Raw genomic sequence first — 15,032 nt, forward strand, 5'->3', positions numbered from 1 at the left:
CTTCCAAGACAATATGTGGACAACATCATAGGTATTAGCACTGTAACCTGCGTCATAAGGCCTTTCTATTCTTAAATACTTTGTAACCTGCGTCATATGGCCTTTCTATTCATAAATAGTTCATAACCTGTATAAGGCCTTTCTATTCTTAAATACTTGATAACCTGCATTGAAAGGCCTTTCTATTGTTAAATACTTCACAACCTGCGTCATAAGGCCTTTCTATTCTTAAATACTTCATAACCTGCATTGAAAGGCCTTTCTATTCTTAAATACTTCATACCCTGCTTCAGAGGGCCTTTTTGTTCTTAAATACTTCATAACCTGTGTCATAAGGCCCTTCTATTCTTAAATACTTCATAACCCGCATTATCATAATTATAAGCCCCATTATAATTTAAAAATACTTGGTAATGGGCATAATAAGGCTTTATAACTATGTTCTACTGTAGGGAAAAAACTGAAAGTAAATGTTCTCACGATTCTTTTCGTACAATTTCAGATAAACACTCGAGAACCCAAAAATCCGTTCTAAAGATGACAATTTTCACTTTACTTTCAGAGCTACATTGAGAGGAAATGTTACATTGATTGAACTAATGGAAACATTCAAGAACCCTACCTAAATGGTCGTCCATCTGACACAGTACTTTTGGGACATTCTCATCCTTCTCCACCTCTTCATCCTGGACCGGGCCCATGTTCCAGATGACCACATTGCCTGCATCATCACCTGTAATATTACACACATTGCCTGCATCATCACCTGTAATACCACACACCACATTGCCTGCATCCTCACTTGTAATATCACACACCACATTGCCTGCATTATCACCTGTAATATCACAAACCACATTGCCTGCATTATCACCTGTAATATTACACACCACACTGCCTGCATCATCACCTGTAATATCACATACCACACTGCCTGCATCATCACCTGTAATATCACACACCACATTGCCTGCATCATCACCTGTAATATCACACACCACATTGCCTGCATCATCACCTGTAATATCACAAACCACATTGCCTGCATCATCACCTGTAATATTACACACACTGCCTGCATCATCACCTGTAATATCACACACCACACTGCCTGCATCATCACCTGTAATATCACACACCACATTGCCTGCATCATCACCTGTAATATCACACACCACACTGCCTGCATCATCACCTGTAATATCACACACCACACTGCCTGCATCATCACCTGTAATATCACACACCACATTGCCTGCATCATCACCTGTAATATCACACACCACACTGCCTGCATCATCACCTGTAATATCACACACCACACTGCCTGCATCATCACCTGTAATATCACACACCACATTGCCTGCATCATCACCTGTAATATCACACACCACATTGCCTACATCATCACCTGTAATATCACACACCACATTGCCTGCATCATCACCTGTAATATCACACACCACATTGCCTACATCATCAACTGTAATATCACACACCACACTGCCTGCATCATCACCTGTAATACCACACACCACATTGTCTGCATCATCACCTGTAATATCACACACCACATTGCCTACATCATCACCTGTAATATCACACACCACATTGTCTACATCATCACCTGTAATATCAAACACCACATTGTCTACATCATCACCTGTAATATCACACACCACATTGCCTACATCATCACCTGTAATATCAAACACCACATTGTCTGCATCATCACCTGTAATATCACACACCACATTGTCTACATCATCACCTGTAATATCACAAACAACATTGCCTGCATCATCACCTGTAATATCACACACCACATTGCCTACATCATCACCTATAATATCACACACCACATTGCCTGCATCATCACCTGTAATATCACACACCACATTGCCTGCATCATCACCTGTAATATCACACACCACATTGCCTGCATCATCACCTGTAATATCACACACCACATTGCCTGCATCATCACCTGTAATATCACACACCACATTGCCTGCATCATCACCTGTAATATCACACACCATATTGCCTGCATCATCACCTGTAATATCACACACCACATTGCCTGCATCATCACCTGTAATATCACACACCATATTGCCTGCATCATCACCTGTAATATCACACACCACATTGCCTGCATCATCACCTGTAATATCACACATTACCTGCATCATAATTGTATTTATGCACCTGTAAATAACAGGTTATATAACAGTTATAACCACATCCTTTTGGTTTTGAGGAAAAAATATCTATATTTGTAAACAAAAAATAATTTTGAAAAAGAAGAATTAATATGACTGAACAAGAGTGAGATGGATCTTATGTGGCTTTTAGCAATATTCCAGCTGCATAGCGGCGGTGGAAAGTAGAAATTGGTTTCAGGATTGGGGGAATCAACCTCGGACCTTCGGCGTGACGAGCAAACATTTCAACCACTAAGCCACCCAACAACCCCAACTAAACAAGAGAAATATTTGGCAAACATATTTAAGATTCCACTTACTCTGACCTCCCGTTGCAAATCTTGAGCCATCTGGGTGAATGTCAATTGAGAAAATTGGTTTGCCTGGAATGAAAAAAACATGTCATGTTATACAGGACCAGGGACTTGTCTAAGTATTGTCAAAGGTCAATAATGTAACCATTCCCCAATTGGTATTACAACTTGTGATTGATTTCAGGTTATTATTATGAGGACCTATGTTTACCTATGTAAATTTGACTTGTTTATATCACTGATAACAGGGCCAAGAAAGAGAAAACAGCATTGATACTTTGTTTTACATGACTGCTTTGTAAGCAGTGCTAAGATGACAGTATTGGCACGATTATGACATATTGAGAGAACATTTATCAAAATGTTTTAAATGAGATTACAACGTGAGATGTTTTCAAGCACCATTTGTCTTTACTTGTTAGATACGTTGTGAAACGAGTCGTTTGATAAATGGTATCTGACATACTTTTCCAGCCAAAATGAAATACAAGTTTTGAAGAAAATAAGTCGGTCAGTGCCTGACACAGTGACAGTGGAAACTTAGAATTTTGGCATCAATCAAAATATTATTTTTTTAACACGATAAAAAGTTTACTTACGATTTTTTGGTGTGTGCCATAAACATATAAGAAGATAGTTTACATCATTACATGATACGAAGCTTTCGTCAGTAAATGTTGGCTTAAAACAATCGAATCCTGTATATCTATTTACACTGTTTCTATTATAAACTTTCAATATCATGTGAGAGAGTAAGGGAGTGGGTAATGGTTTTACGCTGCTCTTAGCAATATTCCTGCAATATCAAGGAAGGGGGACACCAGAAATGAGCTTCACACAATGTACCATGTGGGTAATCAGACCCGGGTCTTGGGCATGACGAACAAACACTTCAACCACAAAGCTACCCCACCTCCCCTTCAAAATAAATACTGTATCTGATCATGTGCCCATTCTCATTACAACTTTCCTAGAAAACTTAACATGAACAGGAATAATACAACAATCCCAAATTTCGAATGAGCAGTTTTACAAAAGATGTAAAATAATGACGTCGTTCCTTCTAAAGAAGGTCCCTGTTCTAAAACCAACAGCAACGTTTCCATAAACCCATGCAGTATCATCTGGAATAAATTCAGAATCAACAAAAAAACTTCTAAGGCAGGGCTGAAAACGAGGTGCGTCTCGTAATTAGGATGCTTAGAGACAAATATCATGTATGGCTTCTGGGCACAAAATACTTGTTTAATGCAGAGGTTGGCAATACAGATCGACTCGTCCAGTCAGCAGGTCTTTTCTGACATAAATCATTAACCTGAATAGCAGAATACTACCCATCACATGCTATGTTGATCTCTAATGTGACCACGGATCATTTCTGGGCTATGTATAGGTACAAAAACATTGAGGCACAAATCGATTTGTGATAAGGTTAATCTTGGGATATAAGGTTTAATGTTTGGGGTGTCTAAATCTCTTATTACAAATGTCATCTCCTAAACAACATATTTGTGATTTTAGAAAATCTTATTCAAAACATAATATTTCAATGTCAACACAACATTTCTACATCGTCAACAATAAAAATAATAATGTAACATTTGTTCCATGCGTAATCTGTTGTGGCCATGTTTATTTGGTCTAGTAACAATGTTGTCATAACCATCTGCGTTTCTTTGTCACTGTTACGCATTGTGCAATTACGCTCAATTTGCATAAATTTGACAATTTCGAAATTCCTCAAAAAAGACATTTCATTGAACTATAGATAATACATATATGCATATTTACCCTCGTGGGATACCCAGTTTGGCTTCAGCAAACGCATTCTTGCACATGAAACTTCCCGAAAATATTTTCGGTTTGTGTATTTTCTACAAAATCATTTGTCACGCTCTGCAATGGGTCCCGCCATGTTTGAAGTTTACACTGAAATCTCGGGCCGCGCGAGGTTCAGCTGTCAAAGGTGAAGGTCATTATCAAGGGACAGGTGCCCGTCTTGACATCGAGTTACTTCCCCTGGACTACTACGACAACGTTTGCATACGTTGTTGGGTTTTTTCATCATAATCTCCAGATTCGCCATCCGTTGTAAAGAAGAAAATACAAATTCAAAGAAGGGAAATAGGAAAATAACAAGTTCTCAATTATCCGTTTATAATTTCCGTTCAACTGAATTTTTCAAAACCTCTTCTCCCAAACATCTGCGCATATATATAATAACATGCTTTTTAAAACACAAAGCATTCAAAAATGGAAATCACAACAGAAAATAATGCCAAACTCATAAAGCCTTCACACCAATTGTTTTCCTCAGAAACCTTCAAAAATCGTTTTTCTTTGCCCTACAATGATTTGTTCAATATTAAAAGCTCACATTTAGCTACTGCTTCCGTGCAGTAGATCACAGGACCATGTAACTAATAATAATAACAAACAAACCAACAGACTACGCCTCGTCTACGAGTTTTTTTTTGCGAATTTGCTTATGATGATGATGATGATGATGATTATTATTATTATTATTATTATTATTATTATTATTATTATTTGCATGGTCCTGTGAGTAGATAGAGCGTCTGCCCAGTAAGGGAAAGGTCAGGGGGTTCGATCCCTGTCCGCTTCATACTAACAGACGTTCAATCAAAGATGGTACTTTTTGTTACTCTGTCTGGAGTGCGACAGGGATACAAATATATAAAAAAAACACTGGTCGGTTCGATCACTATACTGTGCCTGAGAGTCGATCTATGTTAAATTGCAGTATGGTATCTCATTGGACTAGAACTAAAATACCAGCAATAGTCTGGACTAATACAAGCTCTCTCTCTCTCTCTCTCTCTCTCTCTCTCTCTCTCTCTCTCTCTCTCTCTCTCTCTCTCTCTCTCTCTCTCTCTCTCATAAAACTGAATCATTAATATGTTTTCAACAATTATTTAACTAATGTTTGAAGGTCATCTAGCATTTTCTTAATTTTAAGTTCACACACACCCTTTTTTTAAAAAAACAACAACAACCCAACCTAACATTATCTGATTAATGTTTGAAGCTGACGTACGCTGATTCGCGTTAGTTTGACAATCTCTCTTTGAAAAAGGCAAAACGTGTTTCCAAATTAGTTGGTTGGTTGGTTTGTTGTTTAACGCCGCACACAGCAATATTCCAGCTCTATGGCGGCGGTCTGTAAATAATCGAGTCTGGACCAGACAATCCAATGATTGACATTATGAGCATCGATCCACGCAACTGGGATCGATGACATGGTTCAACCAAGTCAGCGAGCCTGACCACCCGATCCCGTTAGTCGCCTCTTACGACAAGCATTGGTTTGATTTGTTGTGGACGTTACATGGTGTGGTAGGGGTTGTGGACGTTACATGGTGTGGTAGTGGCTGTGGACGTTACATGGAGTGGTAGGTGCTGTGGACGTTATATGGTGTGGTTGGGGTTGTGGACGTTACATGGTGTGGTAGGGGTTGTGAACGTTACAGGGTGTGATAGGGGCTGTGGACGTTACATGGTGTGGTAGGGGCTGTGGACGTTAAATGTGTGGTGGGGGCTGTGGACGTTACATGGTGTGGTAGGGGTTGTGGACGTTACATGGTGTGGTAGGGGTTGTGGACGTTACATGTGTGGTAGGGGTTGTGGACGTTACATGGTGTGGTAGGGGTTGTGGACGTTACATGGTGTGGTAGGGGTTGTGAACGTTACAGGGTGTGATAGGGGCTGTGGACGTTACATGGTGTGGTAGGGGCTGTGGACGTTACATGGTGTGGCAGGGGTTGTGGACGTTACATGGTGTGGTAGGGGTTGTGGACGTTATATGGTGTGGTAGGGGTTGTGGACGTTATATGGTGTGGTAGGGGTTGTGGACGTTACAGGGTGTGGTAGGGGTTGTGGACGTTACATGGTGTGGTTGGGGCTGTGGACGTTATAGGGTATGGTAGGGGTTGTGAACGTTACATGGTGTGGTAGGGGTTGTGGACGTTACATGATGTGATAGAGGTTGTGGGCGTTACATGTTGTGGTAGGGGTTGTGGACGTTACATGGTGTGGTAGGGGTTGTGGACGTTACATGGTGTGGTAGAGGTTGTGGGCGTTACATGTTGTGGTAGGGGTTGTGGACGTTACATGGTGTGGTAGGGGTTGTGGACGTTACATGGTGTGGTAGGGGCTGTGGACGTTACATGGTGTGGTAGGGGTTGTGGACGTTACATGGTGTGGTAGGGGTTGTGGACGTTACAGGGTGTGGAAGGGGTTGTGGACGTTACATGGTGTGGTAGGGGTTGTGGACGTTACATGGTGTGGTGGGGGTTGTGGACGTTACATGGTGTGGTAGGGGCTGTGGACGTTACATGGTGTGGTAGGGGTTGTGGACGTTACATGGTGTGGTACGGGTTGTGGACGTTACATGGTGTTGTAGGGGTTGTGGACGTTACATGGTTTGGTAGGGGTTGTGGACGTTACATGGTGTGGTGGGGGTTGTGGACGTTACATGGTGTGGTAGGGGTTGTGGACGTTACATGGTGTGGTAGGGGTTGTTGACGTTACATGGTGTGGTAGGGGGTGTGGACGTTACATGGTGTTGTAGGGGTTGTGGACGTTACATGGTGTGGTAGGGGTTATGGACGTTACATGGTGTGGTGGGGGTTGTGGACGTTACATGGTGTGGTAGGGGTTGTGGACGTTACATGGTGTGGTAGGGTCTGTGGACGTTACATGGTGTGGTAGGGGTTGTCGACGTTACATGGTGTGGTAGGGGTTGTGGACGTTACATGGCTTGGTAGGGGCTGTGGACGTTAAATGTCTGGTGGGGGTTGTGGACGTTACATGGTGTGGTAGGGTTGTGGACGTTACATGGTGTGGTAGGGGTTGTGGACGTTACATGTGTGGTAGGTGTTGTGGACGTTACATGGTGTGGTAGGGGCTGTGGACGTTAAATGTGTGGTGGGGGTTGTGGACGTTACAGGGTGTGGTAGGGTTGTGGACGTTACATTGTGTTGTAGGGGTTGTGGACGTTACATGGCGTGGTAGGGGCTGTGGACGTTAAATGTGTGGTGGGGGTTGTGGACGTTACATGGTGTGGTAGGGGTTGTGGACGTTAAATGTGTGGTGGGGGTTGTGGACGTTACATGGTGTGGTAGGGGCTGTGGACGTTACATGGTGTGGTAGGGGTTGTGGACGTTACATGTGTGGTAGGGGTTGTGGACGTTACATGGTGTGGTAGGGGCTGTAGACGTTACATGGTGTGGTAGGGGTTGTGGACGTTACAGGGTGTGGTAGGGGTTGTGGACGTTACATGGTGTGGTTGGGGCTGTGGACGTTATAGGGTATGGTAGGGGTTGTGGACGTTACATGGTGTGGTAGGGGTCTGTGGACGTTACATGGTGTGGAAGAGGTTGTGGACGTTACATGGTGTGGTAGAGGTTGTGGGCGTTACAGGGTGTGGTAGAGGTTGTGGACGTTACATGGTGTGGTAGGGTTTGTGGACGTTACATGGTGTGGTAGAGGTTGTGGACGTTATATGGTGTGGTAGGGTTTGTGGACGTTACATGGTGTGGTAGGGGCAGTGGACGTTACATGGTGTGGCAGGGGTTGTGGACGTTACATGGTGTGGTAGGGGTTGTGGACGTTATATGGTGTGGTAGGGGTTGTGGACGTTATATGGTGTGGTAGGGGTTGTGGACGTTACAGGGTGTGGTAGGGGTTGTGGACGTTACATGGTGTGTTTGGGGCTGTGGACGTTATAGGGTATGGTAGGGGTTGTGAACGTTAAATGGTGTGGTAGGGGTTGTGGACGTTACATGATGTGATAGAGGTTGTGGGCGTTACATGGTGTGGTAGGGGTTGTGGACGTTACATGGTGTGGTAGGGGTTGTGGACGTTACATGGTGTGGTAGAGGTTGTGGGTGTTACATGTTGTGGTAGGGGTTGTGGACGTTACAGGGTGTGGTAGGGGTTGTGGACGTTACATGGTGTGGTAGGGGTTGTGGACGTTACATGGTGTGGTGGGGGTTGTGGACGTTACATGGTGTGGTGGGGGTTGTGGACGTTACATGGTGTGGTAGGGGCTGTGGACGTTACATGGTGTGGTAGGGGTTGTGGACGTTACATGGTGTGGTAGGGGTTGTGGACGTTACATGGTGTTGTAGGGGTTGTGGACGTTACATGGTGTGGTAGGGGTTGTGGACGTTATATGGTGTGGTGGGGGTTGTGGACGTTACATGGTGTGGTAGGGGTTATGGACGTTACATGGTGTGGTAGGGGCTGTGGACGTTACATGGTGTGGTAGAGGTTGTGGACGTTACATGGTGTGGTAGGGGTTGTGGACGTTACATGGTGTGGTAGAGGTTGTGGACGTTACATGGTGTGGTAGGGGTTGTTGACGTTACATGGTGTGGTAGGGGGTGTGGACGTTACATGGTGTGGTAGGGGCTGTGGACGTTACATGGTGTGGTAGGGGTTGTGGACGTTACATGGTGTGGTAGGGGTTGTGGACGTTACATGGTGTGGTAGGGGTTGTGGACGTTACATGGTGTGGTAGGGTTTGTGGACGTTACATGGTGTGGTAGGGGTTGTGGACGTTATATGGTGTGGTAGGGTTTGTGGACGTTACATGGTGTGGTAGGGGTTGTGGACGTTACATGGTGTGGCAGGGGTTGTGGACGTTATATGGTGTGGTAGGGTTTGTGGACGTTTGAGGACGTTACATGGTGTGGTTAGTCAATTGAACAGATTGTTTCGCTGTAAAATGAGCAGGGATCTGTGACCTTTGGAAAATGAACAAACTTAAGTAACGTGCAGCAATATACTACATGCAAAAAAAAGGCCTTAACACCAAAAGCCGTCTATGAAGATATGAATAGATGCCCCTTCCTATGCCACCGTGAAGAGGTGGGCAGAAGAGTTTTAGCATGGCAAGGAGAGTCTTGAAGACGATAGTGGGGACAGGTGGCCCAGCCGTCCGAGGCGCCGTGTTTCGCTGTGCAGAGTTGCGTCCCTTGACAGTGAAGAAAGTATCAGCTCGTTTGGTTGCAAAGTTTCTTACGTCTGATAAAAAAACGAACCAGGCACAAACTGTCTCTGATAATCTAACTCTGTTTGCAGCTAATCCAGAAGGGTTCTTGCAATAAATTTATGACTCTAGTCGAGGGTGTCATCGTTGGGGGCTATCTTCGGAAATACCAGACAATAAACGGAGCATATTATGCTAAACTTTTGAGGCAATTTCAGAATGGAATTACGACGGCGAGACGTGGGAAGATGTGAAAATGTGTGCTCTCACGACAATGCTCCAGTGCACAAATCCGTCACTGACATGTTTACGAGTGTGGCTTTCTCCTGATCAGGCTCCGCAAACCTTCCATCTGTTCCCAAACATCAAGAAAGTTCAACCGGAACCGATTTCGACTCGATGATGACGTCATAGCAACTGCAGAGAACTTTGAGGACAGCCGAGAGAAGGACTTCTCCAACACTGGGATAATCTCCTTCCAACGTTGTTGTCAAAGGTGTATCAATGTGGAAGGGGATAATGTTGAAAAATAATCATTTCAATGTATTTAGGTCTAGTCTTCTGTGAGTTTCACAACTTATCGTTTGTTTCTTTGTTTAACGCTGCACTCAGCAATATTGCAGCTATATGACGGCGGTCTGTTAATATTCGAGTCTGGACCAGACAATCCAGTGACTGATATCACAAGCATCGATCTACACAATTGGGATCGATGACATGCATCAACCAAGTCAGCGAGCCTGACCACCCGATCTAGTTAGACGCCTCTTACAACAAGCATAGTCGCCTTTTACGGCAAGCATGGGTTGCTGAAGACCTATTCTACCCCGGATCTTCACGGGTCATCGAACATTTAAAGCGCAAGAGGGGACACGCCAAGTCGTTTTCTAAGACGCCGCAATTCGCTCGGCAGGGTTGCGCCCCTTAAACTGGGTTAGGCCGTGTTCCAATCTGTCGATCAAGGTGTTCCCAGATGTGCTCAATTGGTGACATGTCAATCAATCTTTATTCATGATACTGATGAGGCCATGTCTGGGGTGTGAAGAGTGAGTGAGTGAGTGAGTGGGGTTTTACACCGCTTTTAGCAATATTCCAGTAATATCACGGCGGAGGACACCAGAAATGGGCTTCACACATTGTACCCATGTCGAGAATCGAACCCGGGTCTTCGGCGTGACGAGCGAACGCTTTAACCACTAGGATACGCGACCTCCCCGGGTGTGAAGATGTGGCAACACGTTGTCTGCTTCCCCTGGATCAGCATCCCTAACAGCATGATGGTAGTTGCACGAGTGCAACCAGAGTGCCCAAGGGCCCGATCCCCAAAGCGTTCGTTTGTTTGTTTATTTGTTGTTTTACACCGCACTCAGCAATATCCCAGCTATATGACGGCGGGCTGTAAATAATCGAGTCTGGACAAGACAAACCAGTGATTGACATCATGAGCATAGATCCACCTTATTGGGATACGATGACATGCATGAACCAAGTCAGCGAGCCTGACCACCCGATCCCGTTAATCGCCTCTTACGACAAACAAAGGCGCCTTTACACGGCAAGCATGGGTTGCTGAAGACCTATTCTACCCCGGATCTTCACTCGTCCACAAACTGAAAGCGTTCGTAATTTACACATATTGTTAAAATTTACGATCGAAATTAAAATGGTTTTACACAAAGCGTTCTTAATCGGTTCGTTAATTAATTGTCTTATGATCATATAATAGGTGGGGTGGGGTGGGGTGGGGTGGGGGGAACCCAGTGACGTCATTATTTCCCAGGGGAATCCATTCGCTGTCAGCAGACGACAGCTGTGGTATTATTGTTTTTATCACCGAGATCAATGGATTCTAGGGTGTCTGGCTCTCAACTGCAGCATATCAACGACTCTTTTTGCCGATAAACGTGACATGTTACGGTTTTCCTCACTGACGAACATTTTGAGTCGTTTTCACGCCCACGTGCTTCCCGTGATCGTGCTGCACGTGCATTTCTAATTAAAGAGAATAAAGTCATTCTCAACATAATTCATGCGTGTCTGCTGTATGTCTGCGATCGATATAGGGAACATTATTTCGTGTTCGAATACAAGTTCTCATAAATTTTATTTTGGTATAGTTTTTGTTTTTGTCAGTGTATTTTGTATGTTTCTCATCTCCATGATGGGGTTCTGATCCGGCGAAAAAGAGTAAATAGAAAAAAAATAATTTTGAGAATACAAGTCTTACGTTTTGTATTCTTTAAAATATGTGAAAAATAAGTTCGCAATTTGATCTTTATTTTATTGTTTGAAGTGCGAATGTCAATGTATCAATGTTGGGGGTTCACTTGTTTGTTGGTTGGTTGGTTAACCCCGCACTCAGCAACATTCTAGCTGTTTGACGGCGGTCTGTAAATAATCGATTCAGACAAGCCTGTGATTGACATTATGAGCATCAATCCACGAATTTGGGATACGATGACATGTATCTACCAAGTTAGCAAGCCTGGCCATCCGATCCCGCTAGTTGCCTCTTACGACATGCATGGGTTGCTGAGGTGAGGTGAGGTGATGAGGTGAGGTGAGGTGAGGTGAGGTGAGGTGAGGTGAGGTGAAATAGGGTTTAACGTCGCGTCCAAGATTATTGCACTTATATAGCGATGTGCATGTACGTGTTTGTTTGTGTGTCTGCTTGTACTAGTCCGGACTGATGCCGATTTATAGTGCTAGCCCACTGAGATACCATGCCGCACTTTCACATGAATACCCCATTCAGACACAGTATACTGACTCCGAGCCGACCAGTCCTTGTTTTAGCCCCTTAATGCCGAGCACCAGACAGGGTAACAACAAGTACCATCTTTTAACGTCTTTTGGTATGTCGCGACCGGGGATCGAACCCCGGACCATCCGCTCTCCGGGCAGACGGTCTACCACTAGACCATGACCTTGGTATGAAATGCAATGGTCAACCTTTAGGAGCTTTGTCAAAACTTCTTAAAACAAAGTCTCACCCACGTGGTCAAGGGGAAAGAGATTCTGCCCAGAAAGCCAAAGGTTGAGGGTTCGATCCAAGCCATGTCATAACAGAAGAAATTAAAAGATGGTACTTGTTGTTACCATGCCTGGTGCCTGGAGTCAGTATAAACTGCAGCACCATATCTCAGTGGGCTGGCACTATAAAACCAGCATATGTATGGAAGAGTACAAGCTTCCACACACTCACATGCATGGACTTTACTAGGCAAGTGCAACAATCTTGAACCACCATTATCTAATTTCAACTCACCTCTTATCCCAACACAGCTGTTGCACCCTGGCACCAGGCAAGCACTCACACTTTCAGAGAACACTGGTCCAAGTACCAAAGCTAAAATATTGCTGAACACTTGGTAAAACAGCTTTTACTCTTTGCCCTAACCATTCATGTCACTGGACAATGTCCCGAGACATCTCAGAAGAGTGAGTGAGTGAGTATGATTTTACACCCCTTTTGGCAATATTTCAGCAATATCACGGCGGGGGACAGCAGAAATGGGCTTCACACATTGTACCCATGTCAGGAATCGAACCCGGGTCTTTGGCGTGACGAGCCAACGCTTTAACCACTAGGCTACCCGACCGCCTCATCCCACAAGAGAGTCAAGAGTGAGTCAGGGAGTTGAATTCATGCCGCTTTTAGCATATTCCAGCAATATCACGACAGAGGACACCAGAAATTGGTTTCACACATTGTACGCAAGTGGTAAGCCAACCCGGGTCTTTGGTGAGACGAGTGAACGCTACCACTCGACAACACAACTGCCCCAGTGTACACCAGAAACAGGCTTCACACATCATACCCATGTCGGGAATCGAACCCAGGTCTTCGGAGCGACAAGAGAATGCCTTAACCACTAGGCTACCCATGAACTGCACCAAGTCCTTGTACCACAAATCCTCATGAAAAGACAAACAACTGGTTGATATGAACAATATATTTCCTTCAAGTTTACATCAATTTCAACATAAAACAACATTAGTACAACTCAAATCTGGTCAAGGACAAGTTACAGAAGCCCACTAGCCAGCTAGTCAATTTCTAGTCAAGTACAAGTCAAGGAAGTGTATATGGATGTAAAGGGACTCTAGCTCGCTGGACCATAACAAGTCAAGATGCCTTCATCCCCACCTTGAACAGCATTTCAGTAATGACACTGCATGTCAGTTTAATGAGTCACTGAGTGAGTTAGTGAGTTGGGTTAAACGCTGCTTTAACAGTATTCCAGTTGTATCGCGGCGTTTCAGCTTAATGTGGGAGAAAAGCCTGAAGTGATGCAGGTCTCAGACGTTTACCACTTCAGTGAAACCCTCCAGCACGGGTATGGTGCTGACAAACCAAGAAACATATTCGGGGTGAACCGGGATTCGAACCCACAATCAGAGGTTTCTGGGGTGCCCAAGGGAGGCAGCTCTGCACAGCGGATCGCGGCGCCTTAAGACGACTATGCCACCCGTGCTCTCATTGCCTGTGAACCAATTCTTTAATTTTTTCAGCCTAAGGTTTATGAAAAGGGTCCCTTGAGTTTTATGTGTAAAAATATAGTACAAAATTGCTGCCAGTTGGTTCTTTAAAGGCAGAGATAATGAATGGAAAGGATGGGAGTCGTGTACTTGGACCACAGTGATGTCAGGAAATTCTTGAAAATGCTACATGGAAAAAGGTTAGGTCATTGATGACATGTGAGGTGAAATAGGGTTTAACGTCGCGTCCAAGATTATTGCACTTATATAGTGACGTGCATTTACGTGTGTGTGTTTGTGTGGCTGCTTTTACTAGTCTGGACTGATGCCGATTTATAGTGCTAGCTCACCGAGATACCATGCCACAGTTAAACATAAATACCCAAAAGACACAGTATACTGGATCCGAGCCGATCAGTCCTTGTTTTAGCCCCTTTACGCCGAGCGCCAGACAGGGTAACAACAAGTACCATCTTTTAACGTCTTTTGGTATGACGCGGCCGGGGATCGAACCCCGGACCATCGGCTCTCCGGGCAGAGCATGGAGGCGGTCCTCATCGATGACAAGTACTATATAAGAGTCTGGTGCACATAATTGATTTCACACTTCAAACAACCCTAACAACACTGTTGTGTATATATTACATGTGGGTCTCCCAAGGCAAATGAAATAAGTCTCAGTCAACCTAGCAGTTAATGGGTACCTGGTAGGATGATATGATAATGTGATTGTAAACCTTCAGGCGCCTCACAGTGAGTGAGTGAGTGAGAGAGTGAGCGAGTGACAGTATTCCAGTTATATCATGGCGCGTCAGCTTAATGTGGGAGGAGAGCCTTTAGACGTATACCGCATCACGGGTATGGTGCTGACAAACCTGGAAACGTAATCGGTGCGAACTGGGATTCAAACCCACAATTATAGGTTTCTGGTGTGCCCCTGCCTCACAGGCAGCTCTGAGAAAGAAATTTGGGTGCATACATATCCATTGTTCAGGGTGTTAACACATGTAGCCC

At 44.4% G+C, this 15,032-nt stretch overlaps 1 protein-coding gene across 2 annotated transcripts in view; it reads right to left on the reverse strand.

Moving 5' to 3' along the window:
* LOC139456249 (protein HIRA-like) overlaps nucleotides 1-4,444 on the reverse strand; it is a 40,505-nt gene extending 36,061 nt beyond the window's left edge. For both annotated transcript variants that reach the window (XM_071237866.1, XM_071237865.1), the window contains exons 1-3: nucleotides 4,313-4,444; nucleotides 2,528-2,590; nucleotides 623-733 (exon numbers count right to left, since the gene is read on the reverse strand). In XM_071237866.1, coding sequence (XP_071093967.1) covers nucleotides 623-733; nucleotides 2,528-2,590; nucleotides 4,313-4,349 — 211 coding nt within the window. In that variant the 5' untranslated portion in view covers nucleotides 4,350-4,444. The remainder of the gene's footprint in view (nucleotides 1-622; nucleotides 734-2,527; nucleotides 2,591-4,312) is intronic.
* Between the last annotated feature and the right edge of the window lie 10,588 nt (nucleotides 4,445-15,032).

The sequence above is a fragment of the Haliotis cracherodii genome, unplaced genomic scaffold (assembly GCF_022045235.1).
Source record: "Haliotis cracherodii isolate W230 unplaced genomic scaffold, xgHalCrac1.p SCAF_11, whole genome shotgun sequence".
Lineage (NCBI taxonomy): Eukaryota > Metazoa > Mollusca > Gastropoda > Lepetellida > Haliotidae > Haliotis > Haliotis cracherodii.